General features: G+C 39.7%; 1 protein-coding gene across 1 annotated transcript in view; it reads right to left on the minus strand.

The window, feature by feature from the left end:
* The window catches only part of Yaf2 (YY1 associated factor 2), an 86158-nt gene extending 67602 nt beyond the window's left edge, over positions 1-18556 (minus strand). Inside the window, exons 1-2 of the mRNA XM_012516308.2 lie at positions 18548-18556; positions 16635-16843 (exon numbers count right to left, since the gene is read on the minus strand). Of these exons, the coding sequence (XP_012371762.1) occupies positions 16635-16843; positions 18548-18556 (218 nt within the window). The remainder of the gene's footprint in view (positions 1-16634; positions 16844-18547) is intronic.
* Between the last annotated feature and the right edge of the window lie 8921 nt (positions 18557-27477).

The raw sequence follows: 27477 nt of genomic DNA on the forward strand, positions 1-27477 counted from the left end.
CCACAACTGACTGTTGGGTACTAGCCCACAACTGACTGTTGGGTCCTAGCCCACAACTGACTGTAGGGTACTAGCCCACAACTGACTGTTGGGTAGTAGGCCACAACTGACTGTTGGGTACTAGCCCACAACTGACTGCTGGGTACTAGCCCACAACTGACTGTTGGGTACTAGCCCACAACTGACTGTTGGGTACTAGCCCACAACTGACTGCTGGGTACTAGGCCACAACTGACTGTTGGGTACTAGGCCACAACTGACTGTTGAGTACTATGGCAGGTACATTTTCAGCTATGTAACACTGTCTTGGGCTCTGCAATAGAGGAAAACCTGGTAGGTCACATTTTAAACTGCATTTCCCTAAAGCGAGATCACGTATCTTGTCAGCTCACTAGCCATTCCAACGTGCAGTTTCCTCTGCTCTGAAGTGCCTTTATATCCTCTGCTCAATTTACTTGTGTCTCATCCTATTTTTTTCAGTCTTTACAATCAAAACTAAAATCCACTGGCTATTATGTCAGGTATGGAGGCTCACACCAATAATCCAGCAATCATGAGGCTGAGGCAGGGGGAATCATTTTAAGTTCAAGGTCAGCCTGGGCTACATAACGAGTTCAGGACCAACCTAAACTACATAGTGACACCCTATCTCACAAAAGAAAAAAATGCACTGGATAGTAAAGGTATTGCACAGATTTACATCAATTCACAATAGTTATCTTCTAGAATCATTTTATGATAAATTTTACTATATCTAAGATAAGTTACCTATTCTCCATTTTCCTCTATTCCAAAAATAGTTTTTGATGCTTTTTACTTAAATCAATCAGAACTCATTTTTGTATATGATTTATGGTCGAGGTCTTTTTCCCTCCATATATAAAACTACTTCAAACTCTTTTCTTTACTGACAGAAGCACATCTACATCATTTACCAATTTTCTAAATAGGTGAGGATCCATTTCTGAATTCTCAACCTGTTACACTTTTTCCTTGTACTAATACTATATTCCTGCAAATACCATAATCTTACTTTTTACAACTGGGGTATAACTTACATACGGCATATAAACACTGAGTTACAGCCTAATTTTTAAGCCCTGCATTTACTCCTGTGTGACTCAGTCCAGACCAAGACAGTAACAGCTTAGATGCTCCAGAAAACTCTCCCAGCCCTCCCTAAGCAGTACCACGCTTCCCAAACCACTGCTGCACCTGTTTCTTATCATCACACATCCAATTTTTGAACTTCCTGTAAGTAAATCAGACAACCTTTCATGTCAAGCTTGTTACTGAGCACTAAGTCTAGAAGATCCATCGCACACAGTATGCAATACTCTCAACATACACACTGTTGGTGCACCTGTCATCATCACACCAGACTCTGAGATTGGGAGACTCATGCAGAGCTGGGCAGCCACTAACGCAAATGTCACAGTTAAATCATTGGACTAAATGTGTTTTTATCTTGATTTGTATTTTTTCTGTGGTAATTATTTATAAGAAAAGTTCATTATGTCAAAGAACATTATCTTTCAATTATCATTATCATTAGATTCTCTAATGCTTTGTGAAACAGGTATTCTTAAAAAGCATTTCTGAAAATCAAGCAATAATCTTCCAAGACATCTAAACCTCAAAAATCAAGTGAAGTATACTGAATTTCCAGTTTGTTTCTTAACACTATATAGCAGTCTTAAAGTAAAGCTATTCTAACGAACACTGTCAAACTCTGCTGGGCAACCCACTCGGACCCCTCCTGTCTCCCAGGAGTTAGTCCTAGTCCCCACTCCCCATACCTGTTTTACAATGAATTTTCCTACTTAATGTCAAAAAAGAAAATGCTATGCTATTTTTCGAAGAAAAAATCCTCTTCTCCAGGGAGAGATTTTCCTACTTAATGTCAAAAAAGAAAATGCTATGCTATTTTTTGAAGAAAAAATCCTGTTCTCCAGGGAAAGAAAAAAGGACACACAATGCTGATAAAACATCTGAATTTCTTTTACCTATGAAACACTGCTAAATATTTCCATCAATTTACACAGAAAACTTAAGTTTTCAGTGGGTATGATCTAATCTTAGTCACTGATGATAGGAACTAAATACTGAAGTTAATTCCTTTTTTTTTTTCTTTTTTTTTTTTTTGCAGAACCGGGGATTGAACTCAGGCCCTTGCACTTGCCAGGCAAGCACTTATTCTACTGAGCCATCTCCCCGGCGATAGGACTAAATACAAAAAAAAAAAATTATAAAATCTTACCTTTGTAGAACATGGTGACACACACCTGTTATCTCAATACTTAGAAGGCTGAGGCAGGAAGACTGAAAATTTGAAGCCATCTTAGGCTACACAGCAAGATTTTGTCTCAAAACAAAACAAAACAAATTCCTACCCTTGCTGTCAGTGAGCACACAACCCAGCTAAAAAGCAGTTTGATATATTAAAAAAAGAAAGTAACAATATAACCTGAAAATGGCTAAGCTATGTCATACAGATAACTATAACCACAGAAATACATAAGATCGATGTACAGTCAAAAACAAGGTAGGAAAACTATTTACTATATGCTATGAGGCACCACAATAAGCACAACCTATATACTGGAACAATCTTAAGAAATGAAGCCTTAAATATTGGCAAATGGATGAAAATTTTAATAAAATAGTATGATATCAGTGCAGGCTATATGTGCTTAAAAAATTTTATTTTTTTTTATTTTTTTTTTTTTTTTGGTTTTTTGTTTTTTTTCCACATAATTTTATTGGTAAACAAATAGCAATGAGACAGTTGCAAATCAAATCGGTAGGACAGTTTCAATAATTAACACACTGTATACATTCTTCCTAGTGGTTAATTGCTGTACAAGATGCGGACTTGATACCCCATTTACAAACACCATTGGAACAAATCATTCCATTCATTAGGAGAATGTAAATATATATCCATCCAAACCACTTTGAATACACAGATGCAATCCTTTGTATACTCTTTTTTAGTTAAGTTCCGTTATATGGATATTATAGGTGTGATAACTCAGCAAAATATTCTAAAAGAGTCCAGTAGCCAATAATAATATTGGGTCTTCCTCTTGACTGACAATGTCAGAAATTGTTGAACTCAGTCCCCCACAGCTCAACATAACAGCATGGCTTTACTTCTTATATTTCATTTCTATACTTTTCTACTGGATGGTTAAGACCAAGGTAAAGCAGGACCTATGCAACAAGAGTTGTAGCTTTTGGGTCTGATAAAGTCGGTGAAATCCCCTCAGGATTTATCCTGAGATCCGGCACCTCAGATTGTACAACCACTGTCAGTGTCAGCCAAGAGGATGAGTCACGGCCATTGCTAGGCCAATGTGCTCTCCATGAAAGCCTGAGAGAAAGTTTTCTCTCCATGTGACTCTCCTTAGGCACACTCTACATCATCGATCAGTTTCTTCTTTGGACACACAATCTTCTTGATCAGAAAATTTGGGACACTGCCGAGTTACATGACGTTACAGTACAAGTTCTCATATGTCCTGAGTCTTATTGACCTTAGAAGGCTATGGCCAAAATGTTGGCTTTGCTTGCAGCCCTCCTTTCTCTCTAATTTTTTTTTTTAAATTTTAGAGGCCAAAAACATATACTGGAGGAAAGACAGCCTCTTTAATAAACAGTGCTGGGAAAACTGGCTTTTCACACACTTAAGACTGATCTAGACCCTTATCTTTCACCATACTATAAATGAAAATCAAAATGAATCAAAAATCTAAATATTTAACAAGAAACAATCTGCTGGAAGGTAAAATAGGTAAAACTACAGAAGACACAGATGTAAGCAAAGGCTTTCTAAACAGAACTCCAATTCTACAAGAAATAACAGCATAAACCATTGTTAGTATATGTGACAGCAAAGCAAGCACACCATTAAGAATCAACAACTGAGTTCCTATTAAATTCAAAAGCTTCTATACACGAAGGAACACCCAACAGACGAAGACACAACCTGTGGTGTGGGAAAGAATTTCAGCTACTCCTCAGGGAGAGGACCAACACCTACAATACATACAAACTTCTTAAAAATTAGATCCCCAAAAATATTACACCCAATCAAAAACTGGGCATGTAAAATGAGCAGAGAGAGAGAGAGAGAGAGAGAGAGAGAGAGAGAGAGAGAGAGAGAGAGAGAGAGAGAGAGAGAAAGAAAGAGGAGGAAGAAGGAGGAGGAAGAAGGAAGGAAGGAAGGAAGGAAGGAAGGAAGGAAGGAAGGAAGGAGGAAGAGGAGGAGGAGGAGGAGATATTTAACAGAAGTACAAATGGCTACTAATACATGAAAACTATTCAACATCTCTGGCCATAATAAATGGAAATTAAAGGGCTGGCCAGATAGCTCAGGTGACTAAAGTCGGGGCTCAATCCGGCCCTGCCCCCAGGGCGTGCTGAGACAGATATTGAGACTGGGCATAGTGATGGGCACCTGTAATCCCAGTGCTTGGAAGGCTGAAAACAGGAGGATCACTATGAGTCCAATCTGTGTAGTGAGACCTTGTAGACCCTGTACTAAATACATAAAAAAAAGAAACAGAACTTAAAAGAATAAAATATCTTACTCTAGAAAGAATGACTTTCATCAAGAGATCAAACAACAACAAATTCTATAATCTCAGCACTCAGGAGACAAAGGCAGGAGGATCTGCCCTGAGCTTGAGGCCAGCTGGGGCTACAGCGAGTTAAAGCATAGCCTGAATTATATACGGAGACCCTGTCTCAAAACAAGCAAACAAAAAACCCTAGACGGGCTTGGGATGGTGGGTGAAGGAACACTTTGGCATTGTTGGTGGAAATGCAAACTAGTGCAACCACTACGGAGATTCCTCCAAAAACTAAAACTAAAACTTCCACTTGACCCAGCTATGCCCTTTCTAAATATCTTCACAAAAGAGTTAAAGACATCATATTATAATGATACATGCACACTCATGTTTATACCATAATAATAGTTAAAATCTTGGAAGCAGTCTGTATGCTCATCAACAGATGAAAGGATAAAGTGGGGTATTTATACAAATTGGAAAACTACTCTGCTATAAAAATTAAACTTGAGTCACTGATAGGAAAATAGTCTTTGAGACCATAATGTAAAGTGAAATAAAACAGACATACAAGCTTAAATACCACATGGTTTCTCTTATAAGAGAAAGCCAAAATATAAATGAAGAGAAAAAAAGATAGCTAGTAGGAAGTAGGGAGGTAGATCTTTTCCCAAAGGGGAGAGGACCAAGAGATGGGGAGGGGTGAAAAAATAATCATTATGCATCTTGTACATGTGCCAACCCCCATAAGAAATGCAGTCATATTTAGTATACAACAGAAAAAGTAAAAATTGAAAAAATATTTTTAAATCCTTTCAGAATAATCATTTTGCGATAACGCACAATAAAACACATGGGAAACAAGGTCTAATTCTGTCATGTACATGTCAACTCAAGAAACTATCTGCAGAATAACATAGCTAAGATAACCAATTCTACCATACATCATAACAATAAAACCTTATGAAGAAGAAAATTGTAAATATAATTTCAACATACCTACAATTAGTTTTCAAATAGACCCTCATGGCACTTAAAAGGCACACTGAAAACTGTGTCACAAAAAGTGCTAATTACTATAGAATGAAGCAAAACAAAGAGCAACATAAGACTGACGAAGCAATGAAAACCCTGGACACAGGGAAAAGGCCATTAAGAACCTCTTCACAGAAATAATGGCAGAAAATTTCCCAAACATGAATAACTTCACCCCAAAACTGATGAAAAGACCCCATGGTTATGTGTCTACAGTGTTACACCCCAAAACATCTGAATACACATTCTTCTCAGATGCACATGGGACTTTATCCAAAGTAGATCATATACTAGCTAACAAAATGTGTTTAAATAAAAGGAGAGGCCAGCGAGATAGCGCAGCAGACTAAAGCACCTGCTTAGGCAAGCACAGGGATTGGGGTTAGATCCCCAGCACCACATGCTGTACCAGCCCTGCCCTGAGGGCGGGCCGAGTCAGCCACAGTCCAGGCGAAGTGGCTTACGCCTGTAATCCCGGTGCCGGGGAGGGTGAAAGTAGGAGGATCACTCTGAGTCCAAGCTGCATACTGAGACCCTGAAACAACCAAATACATTTTTTAAAAATACTATAAAAGAAGAGAAAGTGACATTACCCTATGCATAGTGCAATGAAACTGGAAATTAGCAACAAAGAAAATCACAAAAAATACATCAATACATGAAAATTAAACAATACCCTCTGAACAATCAATGGGTCACAGAAAAAATTAAAGACAAAATTAACAGTATAAATGATAATGCTGATTCATACAACACACTGAAACTTATAGGATGCAAGCAATACAGTCCTGTGAGGGAAATTTATAGCAACAAACGTCAGAAAACAGAATGAGCTCAATCAACAACCTCACGTGGAACCTCAAACTTCTAGAAAGAGAGCAAGTGAAACCCAAAGTTCATACAAGGGAAGAAATTATACAGACAAAAGCAAAAATTAATGCAATAAGGGGCCAGCCAAATAGCTCAGCGGATTTAAGCGTCTGCTTAGGCAGACACAGGGACCAGGGATTCAAATCCGGGCCTGCCTGCTGGCCCTGTCCCCAGGGCATGCTGAGATGGCAATTGAGACTGGGTGTAGTGGTGTACACCTGTAATCCCAGCTCTTTGGGAGGCTGAACACAGGATGATCACTAAGAGTCTCCTCTACCTAGTGATGAGACCTGTAGATCCTGCAGACCCTTACTAAAAAATCAAAAAGAAAGAAAGAAAGAAAGAAAGAAAGAAAGAAAGAAAGAAAGAAAGAAATTAATGCAATAGAGACTAAGAAAATACAAAGAATCAATAAATTGAAAAATTGGTTCTTTAAAACAATAAATAAAATTGGTAAGTCATTAGCTAACATCATCAAAAAGAGGAATAAAAAACAAATTCAAGCAATTAGAAATAAAAAGGGTGAAATCACAACAGAACCCACAGAAATCCAGGAGTCATCAATATCTGCTATATAACCTATATTCTGGTAAGATGAAATGGACAGATTCCTAGACACAAAGTGCCAATACTAAATCAAGAAAATATAAAAATTCTAAATAACCCATTATCAAGAAATAAAATTGAAAATGTAATATAGGGGCTGGAGAGATGGCTCAGTGGTCTAAAGCACCTACTTAGAACAAGCTTGGCAAAGCACAGGGACTGCGGTTCGATCCTCCAGCACCACATGCCAGCCAGCCGCGCCCCCTGGTGGGTTGAGCTGGCCACACACACACACACACACACACACACACACTAAATAAATGTTAAAAAAAAAAAAAAAAGAAAATGTAATATAAAATGTTACACAAAGAAAAGTCTAAGCCCTGATGGATTCATAGTTGAATTCTACAATTTAGAGAAGAGTTAATGCCACTAATGCTGAAACTCTTTTAAAAAATTGAAAGGGAAGCAAACTTCCAAAATCATTCCTAGAACCAACCAAGTATTACCTTGATTCTAAAATGAAAGAACCCATGCCCCCACCCCTGGAAAAAAAAAAAAAAGTCAGGATCCCCAAAGACTACATGCAAAAATCCTTAATAAGATACTGGCAAACAAAATGCAGCAAGTCACCTAGAAGATTATACATCATGACCAAATAGGATTCACATCAGGGATACAGGAACGGCTCAACATATGCAAGTCAATAAATGTAATAACATCATATTAACAGAACCAAAGACAAAAATCACATGATCATCTCAATAGATGAAGAAAAAACATTTGACAAAGTCTGATACACATTCATGATAAAAACTTTACAGAAAATTGGAATACATGATCTCTGCTTGAATCTTATAAAAAACCATCTATAGCAAACCAACAGCTAACAACATATTAATTAAATGGACAAAACCTAAACGCTTTCTCTTTAAGATCAAGATCAAGACAAGGACATCCACTATCACCACTAATATTCAATATAGTTTAAAAACACTAACCAGAGCTGGTCAAATAGCTCAGCAGATTAAAGTGCCTGCAAGCAGGCGCAGAGGCCAGGGGTTCGATTCCCAGGCCTGTCGTGCAGGCCCTGCCCCCGGGGGCATACTGAGATGGCTACTGAAACTGGGCATGGTGGCATGTGTCTGTAATCCCAGCTTTTGGGAGGCTGTAAACAGGCAGATCATTATAAGTCTGATCTAACAGTGAGACCCTGAACACCCTGTAGACCAGTCCCTAAAAATACTAAATACTAAAAATACTAAATAAACACATGCATACATACATTAACCAGAGCAAATAGAAAAAAAAATATATATATAAGGAATATAGATAGGAAAGGAGTAAGTTAAATTATCATTATTTGCAGATGACATGACAATCTACATAGAAGACTCCTAGAACTCCACGAAAATACTTGTAGATTTAATATCCAAGTGCAGCAGTGTAGTGGGATACAAAGTCAACACTCAAAAATCAATAGCATTCCTGTACACAAACAAAAACTCACAGAGAAATTAGGGAAACCACAGCCCTCAAAATATACCGTCTTAAAAAAAATGAAATACTTGAGAATCAATCTCACAAAAGATGTAACAGATCTGTATAATGAAAATTATGATACCCTAACAAAAGAAGATTGATGAGGACAATCAGAAAATGGAAAGATACCCCTTGCTCTTGGATAGGAAGAACCAACAGAGTGAAAATGGCCATACTCCCAAAACTGTTATACAGATTTAATGCAATCCAAATCAAAAGATACTAGCATACCTCACAGATCTAGAGAAAACGTTTCTAAACATCATTGGGAACCAGAAGAAACCTAGAAGAGAAAAAGCAATTCTGGGCAGCAAAGACAAGTCAGGATGCATCACAATCCCAGACCTGAAATTATACTACAAGGCTACTGTGGTAAAATCAGCATGGTACTGGGGTAGGGCAATCCTGAGGATCAGTGGAACAGAACAGAAGATGCAGACTCAACCCCAAACACACTCAGCCACCTTATCTTTGCAAAGAAACCAAGCATGTCTACTGGAAGAAAGCCTCTTTAATAAATGACTGTGGGAATGCTGGCCTTCTGCATGTTGAAGACTAAAACTAGACCCAAGTCTATCACCATGCGCTAACGTCAAAATGATCTAAATATTAAAATAGAAACACTAAATTTACTGGAAGAGAAAATGGGTGGAAATCTCAAAGAAATAGGTGTAAAAGCAGAGACTTCATAAAACCCATACCAAACGTGAAATAATACAAAGAATCAACAAATGGGGTATCATCTTACTAAAAAGCTCTTCCACAATAAAAGAAATCACCAACAGAGTGATAAAACAACCTACAGAGTGGGAAAAAAATATAACCAATTGCCCCTCAGACAAAGCACTTATATCTAGAACATACAAAGAATTAAAAAATAAATTAGACTCCCCAAATTCAAAGACCAAATAAAAAAATGGGCATCTGAAATGAATACATGTATCTCAGATGAAATTCAAACAGCAAATTAAAATACATGAAAAAATGTTCAGCATCATTAGTCATTTGAAACGTGCAAACTGAAACAACACTCAGATTCCATCTCAACCCAGAAAGAATGGTTATATAACCTCCAAAAAAGAAAAAAAAAAAAAATCAACCAATAACAAATGCTGAAGTTGATGTGGGAAAAAAGGAACCCTTCTCCACTGCTGCTGGGAGTGTAGACTAGTATGGCACTGTGGAAATCAGTGTGGAAGTTCCTTGAAAAACTAGGATTAGAGGTTCCACTTGAGTCAACTATTCTCCTTCTGAACATCTCCCCAGAAGAATGAAACTCCTCCAACCACAGTGATAAATGTTCATCCATGTATGCAGCAGCACAATTTGTAATAGCTAAATCTTAGAAACAACCCAAATGCCCATCAACCACAGAATGGATAAAAAAGATGTGATTTTTCAATATACGGGATTACTAGTCAGTCATAAAGAAGGATAGCGATTTTTATATGTAAATGGATGTAACTTGAGACCATACTCATAAGTGAAATAAGTCAGACCTCTACACATGAACATTGTATTGTTGCACTAGCGTGAGAAACTGAATGAATAAATGAGATCTAAAATGTACAACAGATATTATAAATTGGGAAGACACGCTAAAAGAAAAGACAAAGTGTAATAGAGAAAAGGGGAGAGGAAGAAAGGGAAAAAGAAAAATATATATTTATGTACAAGATAGTTAAAAAGGTTATAGTGCTCGTAACAGTTTGTTCTAATGTTGTTTAGAAAAGATTTCATGCCTATATCTTGTACTCTGAATAAATACTACAAAGACAACAATACACAATGCATTCATTATTGCAAGTCTCCTAATTTGTTTTGAAACCGCTGTGTTATATTTATTTTTTCCTCTTAAAAATAACAAAAGTGCTAACCAGATGGCGGATGCAGCTCAGTCAACGGTAGAGCTCACACTCAGCACACACAGGCACTGGGTTTCATCCCAGCAATACACACAAGCACGCATACATACACGTGCACACACATACACACGCACTGGGATGATAGCCAGTTAACATAAAACTGTTCTAGTTACTACTGGGTGTTACTGTGCCAAAGTAATTTAACCAAGTTCGTATGTGCATACATTTTAAAATACAAATAGTTAAATAAAAATAACATCACAGATAAATTTATAAAAGAATTCAATATACAGCTTCTCTACGTTGTTCTAGTACTACTACACTATTTACCAAAAGCTAATAGACATGATATTTTAGAAAGTTATGTAAATCATACAGTTTAAAATTAGTCATACTTTTATTTGTATAGATATTGATAGTTTGGTATATCATCCACATACAGTAATGTTTTTAATCCACATCAAACACAAAAAGCTATTCCAGACAGTTTCCTGTCTAATAAACAAGCTCCTCCTAAGGAGGACATCTGAGAAAAAAGCTCTCAAGCTTGTGAAATCTAGATTACTCACCAGGGCCTCGAGTTCTCCTATTGGGTCTTTCCCTCCCTCACAGATCCACCTCTCTTGCCCTTCTGTCCAGCAGGGAATCGTCCCGTGGCCTCCAGGGGAACTGAGGGGCATGCAGCACAGACGCACAGGTGAGAACGTGGTGGGCAGGGGTTTGGAAGAAGCGAGAGACATGCTTCAGTGCACGCGCTTACCTTCCCGACATGGGAAATGCCAACGGTCCCTTGGTCCTCAAGGCATTCGCAATAACTTCAAAGAATGTGGATCTGTGGAGATTACCCAATAGGAGAACTCCAGTTACTGGTAAGTGATCCAGTTTTTCTTCTCTATCAGAATAAGAAGATTATTTAATTTTGTTGGAGATTATTAGTACACATAGAACTACAGGGAAAAGGATGCAAATTTACCAGATACATGCATACAAAAAAGTAAATATAGAAACAATTTGCCAACTATAATGTCACCAGAAACTTCTGTCATTATCAGAAATACAAGGAAGAAAAAAAGATTTCTTAACTTCTTATTGCTCACTGAATTTTAGCATTCATCTTGATAAGCTACTAGGTCTCATATTAAAAGAATACAATTCCCATTTATCATCATGTATATCTTTTAAACAAGTATTTTTACCTCATAACAAAAAAACCATGCATACACATAAAAGTATGCCAGCCACTGATAAATAATGCTGATTATAACTTAAATACTTGTACAAAGGAAATACATTTTTAAAACAATCACTTAAAAATGGACCTGTCATTCAAGAAAAATCTAATCAAAACATTTTATCTTCAAATTTAAGCAAAGATATAATATCCTGAATTTAATATACATTAATGTTTAACGTGCCACAGCAATGATGACGTCAAACATTAACGCCCGTCTTAGTAGCAGGTAGTAGGTAGCCCTGAACTTTTTTATCATATGACAGTAAATATATATCAAGAAATGTGCAGTTTCACGGTAGTTCACCCTATGGAAACAGAAAATGTGTACTGTTCCTTTAAGAGTAAACAGGAGGGGCGGAGAGGTACCCCAGTGGCATAAGTGCTTGCCTGGCAAAAGCAAGGTCCTGAGTTCTGTCTCTGGTACCACAAAAAAAAGGAGTACGCTGTGTAAACACCTATAACCCCAACACTAGAGGAGGAGGCAGGAGGACTGCTGCAAGTTCAAGACTGCCTAGGTTACATAGTGGATTTAGGGCCAGCCTGAACTGCCCTGGGGAAAAAAAAAATAGTTTATAAAATCATTATTCCAGGGCCAGGGAGATGGCTCAGTGGAATAAGTGCTTCCCTGGCAAGTGCAAGGGCCTGTGTGCAATCCCCGGTTCTGCCAAAAATCAATCAATCAATCAATCAATCAAGCATTATTCCAGAAAAATTCAAAACATAATTTTAATAAAAATCTTACATTTCAATCTTGTCATGAAGTAATACTTGTATTTAGCAAAGGTTGATGGCACATTTGTTATGATTGCTACATTCCAATTTAATCTTAAGATATACAATTCATTAGGTAAATTAATATCCATTTTCCTATAAACCTGAACCTTAGAGTATAATAATAAATGTGGTCATTAAGTGACTCAAGCAAGGGTAGCTCACTGCTGTGGGATGGTGGTTCGAGCATCCCACCACCCCTCTGGTGGGCAGAACAGTGCTCAGTGAGGCTGCGCAGAGAGGCCGGGCCTCCGGGCCTCCAGTGGAAGGCCGTGGGGTCCCTGCCCTCAGAAGGGACTCAGAGCCAGAGCAAGCTGCTATAAAAACAGGAAGGCAGTTCCGTCCCACGCTGACTCCACGTGCCTCTCTTTAGCCCAAAAGTCAGGCCCACTTTTTGCAGCCCTCAGAGATCTGCTCCTCACCAGCATTTCAGTGGAGAGCTTCCAAAAGCCGGGCCCATCGTCAGAGGCTCCTTGGAGTTATGCATAAGGAAAAAGTCCAGTTAATAGGAGAAGTGGTGGCACTTGAAGAACCCTGGCCACACATGGCCTCCGTAACAGGGAGCTCCTAGATGTTCCCACCACCCCCAACAGAAGATTAACATTCCAGGGGCCAGAAGGAGGAACTGGGGGTGAGAGGACTATTATCTGTTGCTATAATAAGATAACAGAAGCTGAATATTTTATAAAGGAAAAAGGTTTATGTAGCTTACATTCCCTGGAGGGAGTGCAGGGAAGTGCAGAACCCTCTAGGAAGGGGCCCAGTACTCTCCAAGGGCATATGGGTATAATGTCAGGAATGAGAGAAGAGGGCAGGAGGGGAGAGGGAGTGGAAGACAGGGAGGAAGAGGACAAGGAGGGAGAAGAGGAAGGCGAGGAGGAGGGAGAGGAACCAGGGGAGAAGATTTTCCCTTTCTTTCTTTTAATGTATTTGGTACAGGGCCTCACCACACAGCTCGTACTTGCAGTGATCTTCCTGTCTCGCCCTCCCCAGTGCTGAGATTACAGGCCTGCATCACCACACTCGGTCTCGGTGGCCACCTCAGCACACTTGATGGTGGGACTGACGCAGCAATGCGGTGCCAGGGATTGAACCCCAGTCCCCGTGCTTGCCCAAGCGGGCATTTAGTCCACTGAGCTATCTCACTGACCTGAGATTTTTCCCTTCTCGCTGGTTTCTGGTTTCCCATCTCACCACATGATAATCTAAGGGCTTCACCACAGCCATCCAATCATGGACTTCAACCTACAAATCCTACATAAACCTTTTTCCTTTATAAAATACTCAGCTTCTGTTATTTTATTATAGTAATGGATAACAGACTAATAATAGACCTCCATCCCTGCCAATACTATAAAACAAATATTCTTAAAAAGTCATCTAGTTAACTGAATTAATTCCACCTTAACTTCCAGTCACTAAGGAGTAAACACAGCAAAAAGAACTTACAAATTCATACTGATAATACAGAAACAGGAATAGTAATTCTTATGGTTTTCCCTAATGGCATCAGCTAGTATAAAAGATAGAAATGTTGGCTGGGGAGCCTGTCTGGCAAGTGCAAGGACCCTGGTTCAATCCCTAGTATTGTATGCATGTGCTGGCCACTGAAACTGGGCATAGTAGTGTTACACCTGTAATCCCAGTGCTGGGGAGGCTGAAAACAGGAGGATCACTCCAAGTCGGAGCTGCATAGTGAGACCTTGTACCAAATAAATCATAACATATATATATATATATATATATATATATAGTACAGGGCTACAGGGTCTTACTACACAGATCAAACTTGTTGTGATCCTCCTGTTTTCAGCCTCCCAAGTGCTGGAATTACAGATGCATGCCACCACACCCAGTCTCAGTCACCCTCTCAGCATGCTGGGGGGGGCACAGCACACCCGGGATTGAACCCCAGTTGCTGCGTGTGCCTAAGAAGGCACTTTAGTCCACTAAGCTCTCTGGCCAGCCCTCATTAAAGATTTTCTTTAAAAAATGATTTTTTTAAAAAAGAAATGATAGAAATTAAAAGATTTTCTATTTTTATTTATAGCAAATTCAGTCAATCTTTAGATTTGAGTGTTATGATCTTAAAAACAGTATCAAATGCATCTGAAAAATAATTTAAGAGAATGAAAAATCTCAGAAATACCTCAAAGTGACCAAAGGGCCACTAAGAGACTAACTTGAAAAGGCACATTTTGTTATCATTCCATACTCAACTAATTTTACCATAAAAGCTTAGGAAAAAGTTCCTGAGAATAAGAATGCTCTATCCTCATTCTGTATATCTGTATAATGAATACAGATAATTATGTTCATCAATAAAAGGCACTCCTTATCAATCAAATCCCAAATCCGATATTTCACTAACGAAAAGCTACTCCATAAAATCATCCTTAACTTATTTAAAAAAAAAAAACAAAAAACCTGCTTGGGGGCTTGTGGGTTAGCTCAGTTGTTTAAGCACCTGCTGGGGCAAACCCAGTCAGGCGCAGGGGACCGAGGTTTGATCCCCAGCTCCCCAAGCCTTACCAGACACGCCCTTAAGGCAGCCTGAGCCTGAGCCAGTCAGAAACAAAAACAAAAGTGCTCAGGTTAAAATGTGGTACATAGTGTCCCTGCCCTGGACATTACAATTGGTTTTGCTGATTTCAGGTACATTATTTCTAATTTTTAATGGAAATTTAAAATTCTCATGTCAGGTATTATTGCTGTAGAAATTTTTTTCTTCATGTAAATCTTTGATTTGGAATTCTGTTAACAGTAGAATAAATTTTAACATTATACATATATCGGCACATCATATTATTCAGGGCTCATATAGACCAGTATATGTATGTTTGTGTGTGTGTGTGTGTGTGTGTGTGTGTGTGTGTATTACACTTACACTCATTTACTTATGTATTTCTTTAATATATTTGGTCCAAGGGCTCACTATACAGCTTGGACTCGTAGTTATCCTCCTGTTTTCAGCCTCCCCAGTGCTGGGGTTATAGGCGTGCACCACCTTGCCATGCTTCAGGGACCTGCTCAGCACGGCATGTGGTGCCAGGAATGAAACCCCACCCCGCACTTGCCTAAGCAGGCGCTTAGTCCACGGGACTATCTCACCAGTCCTATAACCACATAGATACACACACACACACACACACACACACACACAATGCATTAAACCTCAATTAACCAAAATAAAGTAAAAAAATTACAAACTTAACCTACTAAGTAATGTTATTTACAGAAATTATCATATATATTTTGTTTGCTTGTTTGTTTTTTGCTTGAGACAGGATCTCACTATGCAGTGCAGGCTGGCCTTGAACTCACTTATGTAGCCCAGGCTGGCCTCAAACTTGCAGCAATCCTTCTGCCGTGGCCTCCCAAGTGCTGGGACTGCAGGTACGCACCGCACACCTGGCAGAAACTGTAAACTGTCTTCTGTTTAGCTCTTTTCATCACCAGAATTAGTGTAAAGAATCTTGCATTATCACACTTTCTAGCTACACTATCCCTCCCACTATAACCACAGGGGAAAAGCGCTACAGGGCACACTAATTAGAAAAAGAAACTAAGATTAATTCTTTACTTTTTGTTTTATATATCAGACTAAAATGTACTGAGTTCACTGTGCCATATATCCCCGTATAGTCCCACGCTCCCTTAGACAAATTTTCCTCAAGGTAGCCAAATTATAAATCCTATCTCATTTCTTCATCAAAATGTTCCTTTGCCTCAACTTACTCCACTACTTCTTCCTATACCAACCCATTAAGAAAAAAACTGTATTATTTCCTTATATACCCAAATTAATCTAAAATCACAACAGCAAAACTAAATTCATTTATAAAACAGTAACAACAGAGCCTATTTCAGAGGAAAGTTGCAAGGATTAATTGAGCTGTTAAGTCAAGCATTTAGAAATGTCTAGAATCTAGACATATACCATACTATTAACACAAGCACCCAGAAAAAAGATTGCTCTCAAACAATTGTATACCTTCAGTAGAATGTAGTCTAAGGGTAAAAGAACTCTAATTAAGGTCTAAAGTTCACTTGGATTTATTTTATATTATTTCTTTGAAACTATATTCTTCATATGGGAGAATTAAAAAATAAATAATTTATGCTAATGATATCAGGAACTAGCTTGCAGCAGCAAAGAGCCACGGAACCCGTGGGACTGGGTTCCTACGTTACCACTGGGGAACTGCAGTGCCGCCACGCACCCGAATCTGCCTTCCGAACGCAGCATGGAGACTGGGCCCGGGGCCTTGCAGCGGCCTCCTCGCCAGGCCTGCTCGCTGGGGAGGCTGCGTCTCGCCGACCACTACCTGCCCACACAGGTGCGCACCGCCCAGCCGGCCTATGATAAACACGTACAATTTGACGGCAGCCAATGAAGCATTCTAGACAGTAAATAAACCACAACAATTATTACACTAGTATACAAATTGCAGCTCTTACGACAAAATAAGCCATTGTATTAGACCTACTTTAATACAGGAAGCTCCTCAGATTTTAAAGGTCGCCAGAAACACTGCTGCCAACCAGTGTCCATGTTCCAATGTCTGGCTCTTTATAGAATCTTAGGACTGCAACTGCTGGCAAATTCTAAAACAAAATTATGAAAAAAATAGCATATATCTGCATCATCTATGGTGTAAACATGGTACACTTGACTGCTATGCGATGGCTGAGACACTGATATCAAAGCTGCTGTGGAAAATGGAAAGAAAGGATCAGGTAAGATCTAGTTCTCCAGAACATCTGCACTAGCCAGAAAAACTCCCTATTTATCTAGTTTATATTTTGGGTTTTCTTCATAAGCTTCTTGCTTCAAGAAAGAATCCTACAACAACAAAGTGTGTTTGTTTGTTTGTTTGTTTGTTTGTTTGTTTGTTTGTTTTGTGGAACCGGGGATTGAACTCAGGCCCTTGTGCTTGCCAGGGAAGCACTTATTCCACTGAGTCACCTCCCCTGCCCCAACAACAAAGTGTTTATTCAACAGTGTGGCAAGCAGCCTCTAAAATAGCCCATAATAATCCCACTTCCTGTGTTGAGGCCCTGTAAAATCTCCTCATGAGTGTGGGTTAGATTTCGTGATTCGATGCTTAGGAAAAGAATTGGGCAGAAATGATGGGCTGTCAGCCCCACAGCAGTCCAAGCAGCTAAAGACAGTGGTCTCCATTTACCTTGCTGTCTTGCTTTGGGACAAGCAAGCTGCCACGGTCAGCGCAGCCCGACGGGGAACCCTACAGCCAGCCCTGGCCAAGGGTCAAGCCGTGGACACGGGGAAACTCAAAAGCAGGCGCATGGAGGCCTAGCGACAGCCACACAGTGAACCTGGATCTCCCCTTACTTGGGCCTGAGATGACTGCAGCTCTGTGTAACATCATGACTACAGCTTTATGAGAAGATGACAAAAATAACATAAGTATAACGTTAAAATTAATCTGATCATATTTTGAAGCCATGCACTAGTTTTTGGACCAATTCTTAATGACTATTGCTAAAATATAAGTGCATTATTTTCTGTATAAAACTCATCTTATGAACAAATTTTTAATCATGATAAATATCAATAGACTATATTCAACATTGACAGCTACTATGACAACTGAAAAGTGGCTTTGTCTTATTTTCTTTCCTTTGAAAGTAAAGTTAATTCCTTTTTTACTTCTAATGAATAAATAGCTATGCCCTATTACATCTCACCATACTCACGTTAATCAATCTACTTTAACCTATTCCACTGTCAACTAAAGTGCACACCAGGCTGGTTTATAACTCTGCAGTAGAGGGATTCCCAGCAGGCAGCACATCCAGGATTCAATCTCCAGCATGATAAAGCAAAACAAAGGACTATATAAACCCCTAAGTACTGAAATGCCACTGCTTCAGTCTTCATTAGGTACTTCTATGGCACAGATCTAAAGTGTCCCTGTTTCAAAATGCTCCCCAAAGGTCTTGTGCTCAGAGGTGAGGTCTGATCTAAGGGGCGAGTCACTGTGGGTATGACCTGGATATGTTCATTCTTCTTTCCCAGCTTTTACTCATAATATATTTGCAGCACACAGTAAATGCATTCATGAGGGAACTGATACACATACCCATGTCATCTCGACCTTCTTACTTCACCTTCCCTCCCCAGATCCTTCCTATTCTTTCAGAGAACCAGCTCTCTGACTAGTTACTGATCCTGTGCATTGCTTTTTAGTCTCACATTAATTTCTTACCTTTATAATTTCCTTCCTTCTATTAGTTTCTGATTTGGAATGTTCGTGTCTTTCTAGGACTTTCAAAAGCATTACCAGGTTATTTATTTTGTTTTGGTTTGGTTTTTTGTATCTTGGATCACATCATTCTTTTTATGTGTGCATTTTGCAACTATCACCTTCCCTATTAGAACTGCTTTCATTGTGTGACCTAAGTTTTGGTAGATTTTGCTTGTCATCTGATTCCAGGAACTTTTTCTTTCTTTCCTGAGTTCTTCTGTGATTCACTTAGCATGCAGGAACATTGTGATCTTCATGTGTTTTTAAGGCTTCTGTAGCTTCACTGTTGGTTGGTTTCTAGTATTCAAGGCACTATTGCAATTATTTGTACTTAAGCTTGCTTTGTCTATTTTGAAAAGGATTCTGTATGCTGTTGAAAAAAAATGTGTATTCTGTTGTTGTCGGATAAAACTGTAGATAGGTGTGTAGTCCATTGTTCTAAGGTGTTTAACTCTGATTGACAGTTCTTCATTGTTTTGTCTAGTTGACTTCCTAACTGTGACAATAGGGTATTGAAATCCCCCATTATGACGGTACTGGTGTCTATCTATCCTTTTTTTTTTAAGTTTATTTTTTATTGCTTTTTCCCATAATTTTATTGAGAAACAAATAGCAATGAGATAGTTTCAAATCAAATTGGTAGGACAGCTTCAATAATTAACACAACTGCATACTCTCCTACCTATCCTTCTGTGTCAGTTTGTTCTATTAAAGTTGTGTATGGCAACTTTTAGTGCATAGATACTTACAACTGCTGTCTAACTGTTCCCACTGAATTGTTCCCTTTACCAGTAGGCAGTGGCCATCTTTGCCTCTTTTTTTCTTTTCGGCGGAACCAGGGATTGAACACAGGCCCCTGCGCTTGCCAGGAAGCACTTATTCCACTGAGCCATCTCCCCGGCCCCCATCTTTGCCTCTTCTGATCAGCTTTGGCTTCAGGTCTGCTGTGTCTGAAAATCAGACAGCTACTCCTGCTTGCTTTCTGGCTCCATCTGAATGGAGCTCCAGTTTCCACCTTCTCACTCCCAGTCTCTGTACTTCCTTCTGGATGAGATGAGTCTGCTGCAAGTAACACATGGCTGCGTGCACTGCACGGCTGCATGCACTGCACGGCTGCATGCACTGCACGGCTGCATCTTGGTTCTTTATCCAACTTCCTCATCTGTTTCTTTTCACTGGGGAGGTGAGACCACTGACACTGAGCATTATTACTATGTTTACTGAATCCTGCCCTTTCATTGCTTTTCCTGGGCTGATTCTTTCGATTATTTTCCTTTTGTATAACTACTTTCCCAGTTAAATGTATACTTCGGTTTGGGCTGTGTAGCACTAGTGGCCTCCCTGGCTCTATCTAGGATTCCCATAAGTATCTTCTGTAGTGCTGGCTTTGTGGTCTTTGTTTCTCTGTCGATCTCAAAGACTTTGCACGATAATGAAAGTCTAGGTCAGTGGTGGCAAACCATGGCACACATGTCACAGGGGGCTGTTTTTATTACTGACAGCTATAAAAAGTTTGTCTTCACTGGTCTAGGTTAACAATTATTTCCTTTTAGGGCTTGAAAAACCTCACTACAAACTCTCCTGGCTTCTAAAGTTTGCATTGAGTAATTCTCAGTTATTCTAAAGAGCTTGCCTTTATAGGTTACTTCTAGATTTTCTCTAACAGCTTTTAGTATTCGCTCCTCTTGAATTCTGAATATCTGATTATGATGTATCACAGAGAGGTTCTTTTATGGTTATAGTTATCTGAGGTCTTATCTGCCTCTTACATTTGAATACTAAATTCCTTTCCAAGTTTTGAGAAATGTTCTGCTATGTTCTCACTGAGTAAATTTTTCTCAGTCAGTTTTACATTTTTCTTTTTTCCTATTAACTCAGGATGGCTTTAAGTCATCTACCAGTTCTTGGATCCAAGTTGCATGGTGACTTGTCATTTCTAGGGCACTACACCCACCTAGCCATCTATTTCTGACAATGTTCTCACACTGTTCAAGTTTGCTACCCAATGAATTCTTCATATAAGAAGATTTTTTTTTTTTTTTTTTTTGTCTGTTTAAGGTCTGCTTAAGGTCCAGATGCCTTAAGGGAAGGTCTGAAAGGCATGAGGATCTGGGAATCGAACCACAGAATCTCGAACCTGACTACTCTTCAGCAGCAGGCACTTAAACAACTGAGCTAATGGGCAGGCCCCTGAATTCTTCAGATGATCTCTGCTTACTTTCCTTTTTAGTTTTTCCAATTCTTCACAGAAGTGGTCATTCATATCTTACATCATCTTGCTTAATTCATCACAGTGTATTATTTTTCTTTAAACTTGTTAAACGTTTTATTGGTAAATTCTTTTATCTGTATAATTAAGCCCCTGAGATCATTTAACATCTTAAGTGTTTCTTCTATCTTTTCAAGCATTTTGAGCTTTTTCTCTCTCTCTCTCTCTCTCTCTCTCTCTCTCTCTCTCTCTCTCTCTCTCTCTTTTCTTCCCTAGCAATTGAGCTCAGGGCCGTATGTTTGCCAGGCAGGTACTTGTTCCTGCCGAGCTATATCCCTGCCCTCATTTTAAGCGATTTGTTTTTGAGTTCTTTGCTACAGCTTCCTTTAGCTCAACGGCCTGGAAATGTGTATTACTGCACTCAGCTCCTTCTTTCTTCTCTGTGTCCTGACTACCATAGTATGAGCAGCTTTTTCCACAGGCCAACTGCTCTCATTCTGGTTCTGCCTTGGTTCCAGCAAATCACAGGCTAAACTCACTGAAACCATGAGCCAAATATACATATCCCTCCTCCTTTAAGTACTGGCTACTGTGTCCCAGAGATGAAAAGCTAGTACAGGTGTTTGTTAATCACCTTCCTCAAAAATCATTGTCTTTATGGCAGTAAGTTACAAACCTATTCTGTTAGAATTAATCTCAAAATATTAATACCCCATTATCCTTTATCTAACTAGAGCGAAAGTCTATTTCCACTCTTCTATCCCACCAACCCATTCTCCAGCATTTCCTGCCTTTTTTTTTTTTTTTTTAAACTGGGGATTGAACTCAGGCCTTGCCCTGGCCAGGAAAGTGCTTATTCCACTGAGCCATCTCCCTGGCCCCCTCCAGCATTTCCATACTTAAGCCTATGCAATAGTTTCTCATTCTACTTCCAATAAAATCTAAATGTTACTACATTGGGATGTGGTGGTCTGCTTAATCTCTAGTTTCATCAGATGTCACCCTCCTACCTCTATCTTTCTCGACACACACTCATCTTTGCTCAATATAAAGCAAATTCACGCTATCAAAAGGGCTGGCTGGGTGTGGCAGCATACACCTGCAATCCCTGCACTCTGGAGGCCGAGGCAGGAGGATCACTATAAGTTCAAGACCAGGCGAGGCTACACAGTGAGTTCAAGGCCAGCCTCAACTACACAGTGAGACCCTGTCTCAAAAACAAAAACAAACAAAAAACAGGCTTAAAAATTGCTGTTAACTAGAATTCATTCATTTAACACTTCTTCTCCTTCACTGTTCAGTAAAACGCCATCCCTTGTGAGAAGCTTCCTCTGCCCTCCTATCTCAAATAATTCCTCTTATTACCACAACCTGCAGTTCCTTTACTTTTTCCAGCCTTTGCCTGCAACTTCAAATTCCGGAGGATAAAGATGTGGCGTGTTTTCCTTTATAATTCCACCATCTATCCTGGTATCTGTCCTGTAAAAGCATTCCAACAGTATGTCAGAACTAACAGATACTTTCAAAATTCCCAGCTACTCACTGGTTTCCAGTTTGCGTTTTAGCTATTCCTCTCTTAACTACACTGCCAATCCACAAAATAACTATTACTCAGCATTGATAAACTGCCATAAACCATATCAAACTCTGCACCCTAAAAGATAGCTACCATTTTCCATATCAAAAAGTTTACACATCATGCTGACTTGCTTGCTTAGCTGATCAATAAGGAATGCTGTAATTTATCCCACTTGAAAGAAGGAAGAATTTCTTCAAGCCAAAATACTCCTTTAAAATTATGCAATTTTCCACGAGTTCTGAAACCTTCTGTATATTTACTTGCCAGTTAAAAAAATTCTTGACATCAAGATTTTGAATTTTTTAAAAAATTAATTTTGGGCCGGGGAGATGGCTCAGTGGAATAAGTGCTTCTCTGTCAAGTGCAAGGGCCTGAGTTCAATCCCTGGTTCCACCAAAAAATAAAAAAATAAAAAATTAATTTCATTCCAACCTGTACCTAAACTAAGGAACCACCTTTAGAAGAATAGACTTAAAGAAAAATTATGAAATAATTATTCTTTTCTTCCTTGGGCAACAAAGTTACTAACATAATTTTATGCATCTTTCTACCTACTGGTATTAATATCCTTTACTTGATCTATAAATATAATTCTGAATTATTAGAATCACCACGAAAAGCTTAGGGCAAGCCCTATGCAGGATTATTATTTTGTTACAACTTACAATATAAATCTTAAACAAGTATTAAAACATGTAAAAAGAAATATTACATGGAACTTGACAGAAAAAACAAGATTCTGTCTGAGGAAAGTGAGGCCCATTTGTATGATGAAATAAGCCCCCTTTCCCCCCTGAAAGCAAGCCCTTCCCTCTGTAACACTCCACTGTCCTCTTTCTCACTCTACAACATTTCTCTCGCTTACACTCCTCTTTTCTGTGGCACGCTCATCTTCTACCACTGGGGAAAGAAAAGTGCTGCTCTCAGAGGTCCTTCCTGGATCTCTCTGCTGCTGCTACGGAGTCCGCTCTCACCTGCTCTGTCTCACCTGCTATTCCCTTGGCTTCAATTCACTCAGATGTGGTGATAACCATAAAATATATACAGCATTTATAGCCCTTTTCTCCTGATTTGCCCAAAATGTGACAAACCACAAGCCTTTTTCTAGACCTACCTCAGTTAGAAGCTGTTTAAGCCAGAATCCTACCTGCATTCCCAATTCTTCCTGCTGTACAACTCAATTTTGCACACTATGGGCGGGGAGATGGCTCAGTAGGATAAGTGCTTGCCTGGCAAGCGGAAGGGCCTGAGTTCAATCCCTGGTTCAACCAAAAAAAAAAAAAAAAAAGCAAAACACACTATATCCAATCAGCTATCAAATCCTGTTAACTCTTCACCCAAGCAATCTAAAATCCACTGGCTGGGGGGTGGTGCACACCTATAATCCCAGCACTTGGGAAGCCAAAGCAGGAGGATCACCAAGTTTGATACCAGCCGGGGCTACAGAATGAGTTCAAGGCCAGCCTGCGCTACATAACAAGACCTTGTCTCAAAAAGATAAACCCATTTTCTTCCTGTCTTCCCCTCGACGCCCCCTCCCGTGTCATCCTTGTCAAAACTACTACTCTCTCTTGCCTAGACCACTACAACAGCTGCGACTAAATGGTCTCTCTGCCTGCAGTTACTATTCAACAAATAAGCGTGGCACAGGACAGAAGGAAAGTCTCTTGGTTCCAGTCATGCACTGCATTCACTTCAAGAGCAGCTGAAGAAGTTAACACAGTAAGATGAGTAGAACTAAATATATCCATCTACAGAATTATGAAGTAACTGTTTCACAGAAAAGTAGAAAACAACTAGTTAAGAGCAACAGAAGATTCAGATAAATGATAAGGTCTCGTGCAATTGCACTAAGCATTATTAGTACCTGTACAAGACTTGTGACAAGTACTGAAAATTTTTAATATTTGAGTAACGTTATTACAATCATCACCACCTAAGACTTCTGTGAAATGCACTGTATCACTCATTACATTTAATCATCACCAAGAAGCCGTATGGGCTTAGAAAGGTGATTCTCAGACCAACGGTAATGCCCTCAGGAAAAAACCAGTTGAAGGAGGGAGAGAGCAGCAAAACCAACACATTTCTAATTCACTGTGTATATGCATCCACCTCTTTCTGCATAGAATGTTTTAAGATTAACTGGAAGAGGATTTGTTCTGGCCCAGGCACAAGCAGACACTCTTGGGAGAGATGATGCCTCCGGAATCATAAAGAGCAAGGAAGACATCCTGAAAGAGAAAGCAGCACAGAAGAGCCAGCATAATACACAAGAGGGCACAGTGCCCTGGAAAGCACAATGAGAATGCTCTGCCAGTCCTAACCTTGGAGAGACACCTTCACCACAGCACACAGTAAAAGGAAAAGAAAAGCTACTTGTAATCGCGCAATTCTTAAGTCCATAAATGTTTACCACGACCATACTACCAGAGTACTTCCTAGATGGTAGACTTACTGCCATGGCCCAAAGAATTGTGTAACTGTCCACACCAGTGTACTAAGGAATATGGTGAGTGGATATGGTGAGTGTCCCTGAAGTAGCAGCCTGGGGAAAATGTTACTTTTAGTAGAAGTCATTCATGTTCTGGTTGGCCAGCTATGCCCCTAGAGCCCAAATCTTTTATAATAGGGGCTGTTACTCCTACACAGGCATTCACTGCTGTGTCCCTGAAGGACTCCAACCCTGCCACCCTGCTCTGAGGCCCCTCTAAGCCGCCCCCCCAGCACGGCTGCACCTGGGGGCTTACAACGCTCCCACCGCAGGGGTGGAGGGGTAGGAGCAGCTGCTCCGTGTGCTTTCCCAGCCTCGTCCCAGGCAACCTCGACCGTGACCTCCGCAGTGCTCTCGAGCCTGGTTCCCCGGAGGGAGCCACAAGCTCCTCTCACTGAACACCCCTCCCCATGACCCTAGAAAGAGCGCACAGCCTGCACAAGGGCAGCTGGCCTGGCTGGTCTAAGCGCCAGGCCCATCCCTCTTGGTTTTTTCTGCAATAAACCTGTCGTGTCGAGCTCATACCTGTTTCTTTTCCTTCTTCCTAACAGTCACCCCTTCTGAACGTGACTGCTTTAGCTTACATTTTCTGGGAACTTGCCACATCCTGGGCACTGCATAAAGTACAGGGAGTTCCTCTTTTAATCCTCACCGAAACAACTCTGAGTTAAGTATCATTACAATGTCCACTTTACAAATAAAATAACACTGATGCTAAATTAAACTTTCACCAAGTTACACAGCCGCCAAGTATGAAACCAATATTGAAAGCCAGAAACTACAGCGCCAGAGCCCTCTCTCTCCCCTGGCTGCATGATGCAGGGGCGCGAATTTCCACGTTCTCTGCCTCGCTTTACATTATCAGACTAATTACACACAGAACCAAAAACAGGGATGTAAATATGAAAATAAAGCCAGACATTTTCTTGCACTAAAAATGTAAACATATGATAAAAATCCTATACAAATGGAAGATGGCAAGATTACAATTAAAATGTAAATTATCAAAGTGTTACAGAAAAATGCTGTGTACAATATAGAAAATGGACCACAAGGGAATACTGATATAATCTAATAACCATGTTTATACAATGGAATTATTAAAAGTTAACCAAAAACACAATTGATGACATTACAGATTCAATGCATCTTTCATTTGTAGATGACACTGCTCATTATTTACCTGATCACTTATTACATAGCTCTGAACTTTACAACACAGAGCAAAAGTAATTAAGAGTAATAGGGAAAATGAAAGACAGAGAAAGAGGCAAGAAGGGTTTTGAAGAAAGCAGCCCCAACTCCTTTCCTCATCAAGCAACACTCATGATTATCTGTGGCCTCTGAATGTCGGGTTAAAAAGATCAGTCACTCTTTACCTAGCCAGTTCAAGGAGAACTTGTCAAGTCATTTTCAAAGTTATTTTGTAAAACACCTTATAAAATAAAAATTTTTAAATCTTTCTTTTTGCAGTACTAATGATTGACCTTCACACTGATCCACACCTCTAGTCCTTTTTCATTCCTAATTTTGAGACATGGCCTAAGTTACAAAGTTGCCCCGGCTAGGCTCAAAATGGCAATCCTCTGGTCTCAGCCTCCCAGGGTGCTGGAATTATAGGTGTGTGCCACCATGTTTCTCTAAACAGTTGCCCTCTAAGTTTTAAATCTTAATAAAATGCATAAGCTCCCACATGATTCAGCTGAAATGTGCTAAGACAAGCACGGAGGCTTGCTTGCTCTCACCAGCAGCCACTAAGATGGTTCGATGAAGCCCGAGGGCGCCGCCAAGTCTCCCCTACCCCAAGAAACTTGTTGAGTTTAACTGAAAAAATAATCTTGTTTTTACCCTTTTCCCTGCAACTTGTACAAGATAGCCTGGTACAAAGTGTGTCTGGCTGCTAGGTCATGTGGTGGTACATGGGTGTCGGTAAGAGAAGTTTAAAGGGAGGCAGTTTTGGACCTGCCCATCTTCTGTGCAAGCGCCACAAAAGAGCTACCCATGCATTAATGTCTCTGGTTATTAAACAGCTTAACCAAAGTAACAGCTCTTGAACAGTTAATGAGTAGTATTTTTGCTTGAAAGCTGGTACATAAAAAGAACTCACACTTTGTGTTCATTTGTTTTGCAATGGTTTATATCGCCAGTGTTGGCAGAACTTTCAGCTATGTTTAGAAGATTCCAATTAGCATTACCAACTACCAGGTAATGTTTAGCATGCTGCTGGTGAGGATCTTATGTTTGGGGAACTGACTGATGTGTCTTGCCTCACCTCTGACTGGTAGTGAAAACAGGCTGGAAAGACTGGGACCTGGTCAAGGCCAGCAGCTGTCGGTACGAGACTGAGGTACTGGACGTCCAGCCCCTTTTTATTTTCTTCCCAGGGTGGAACATAAATTTGCTAGCAAGCATCTCAAGGATTTCTTCTGCTTATTTCCTTAATACCTTGGTCTAGCAAGGACCATCATGATAATTTCTAACAT

The sequence above is a fragment of the Octodon degus genome, unplaced genomic scaffold (assembly GCF_000260255.1).
Source record: "Octodon degus isolate 3935 unplaced genomic scaffold, OctDeg1.0 scaffold00100, whole genome shotgun sequence".
In the NCBI taxonomy this organism is placed as follows: Eukaryota; Metazoa; Chordata; class Mammalia; order Rodentia; family Octodontidae; genus Octodon; species Octodon degus.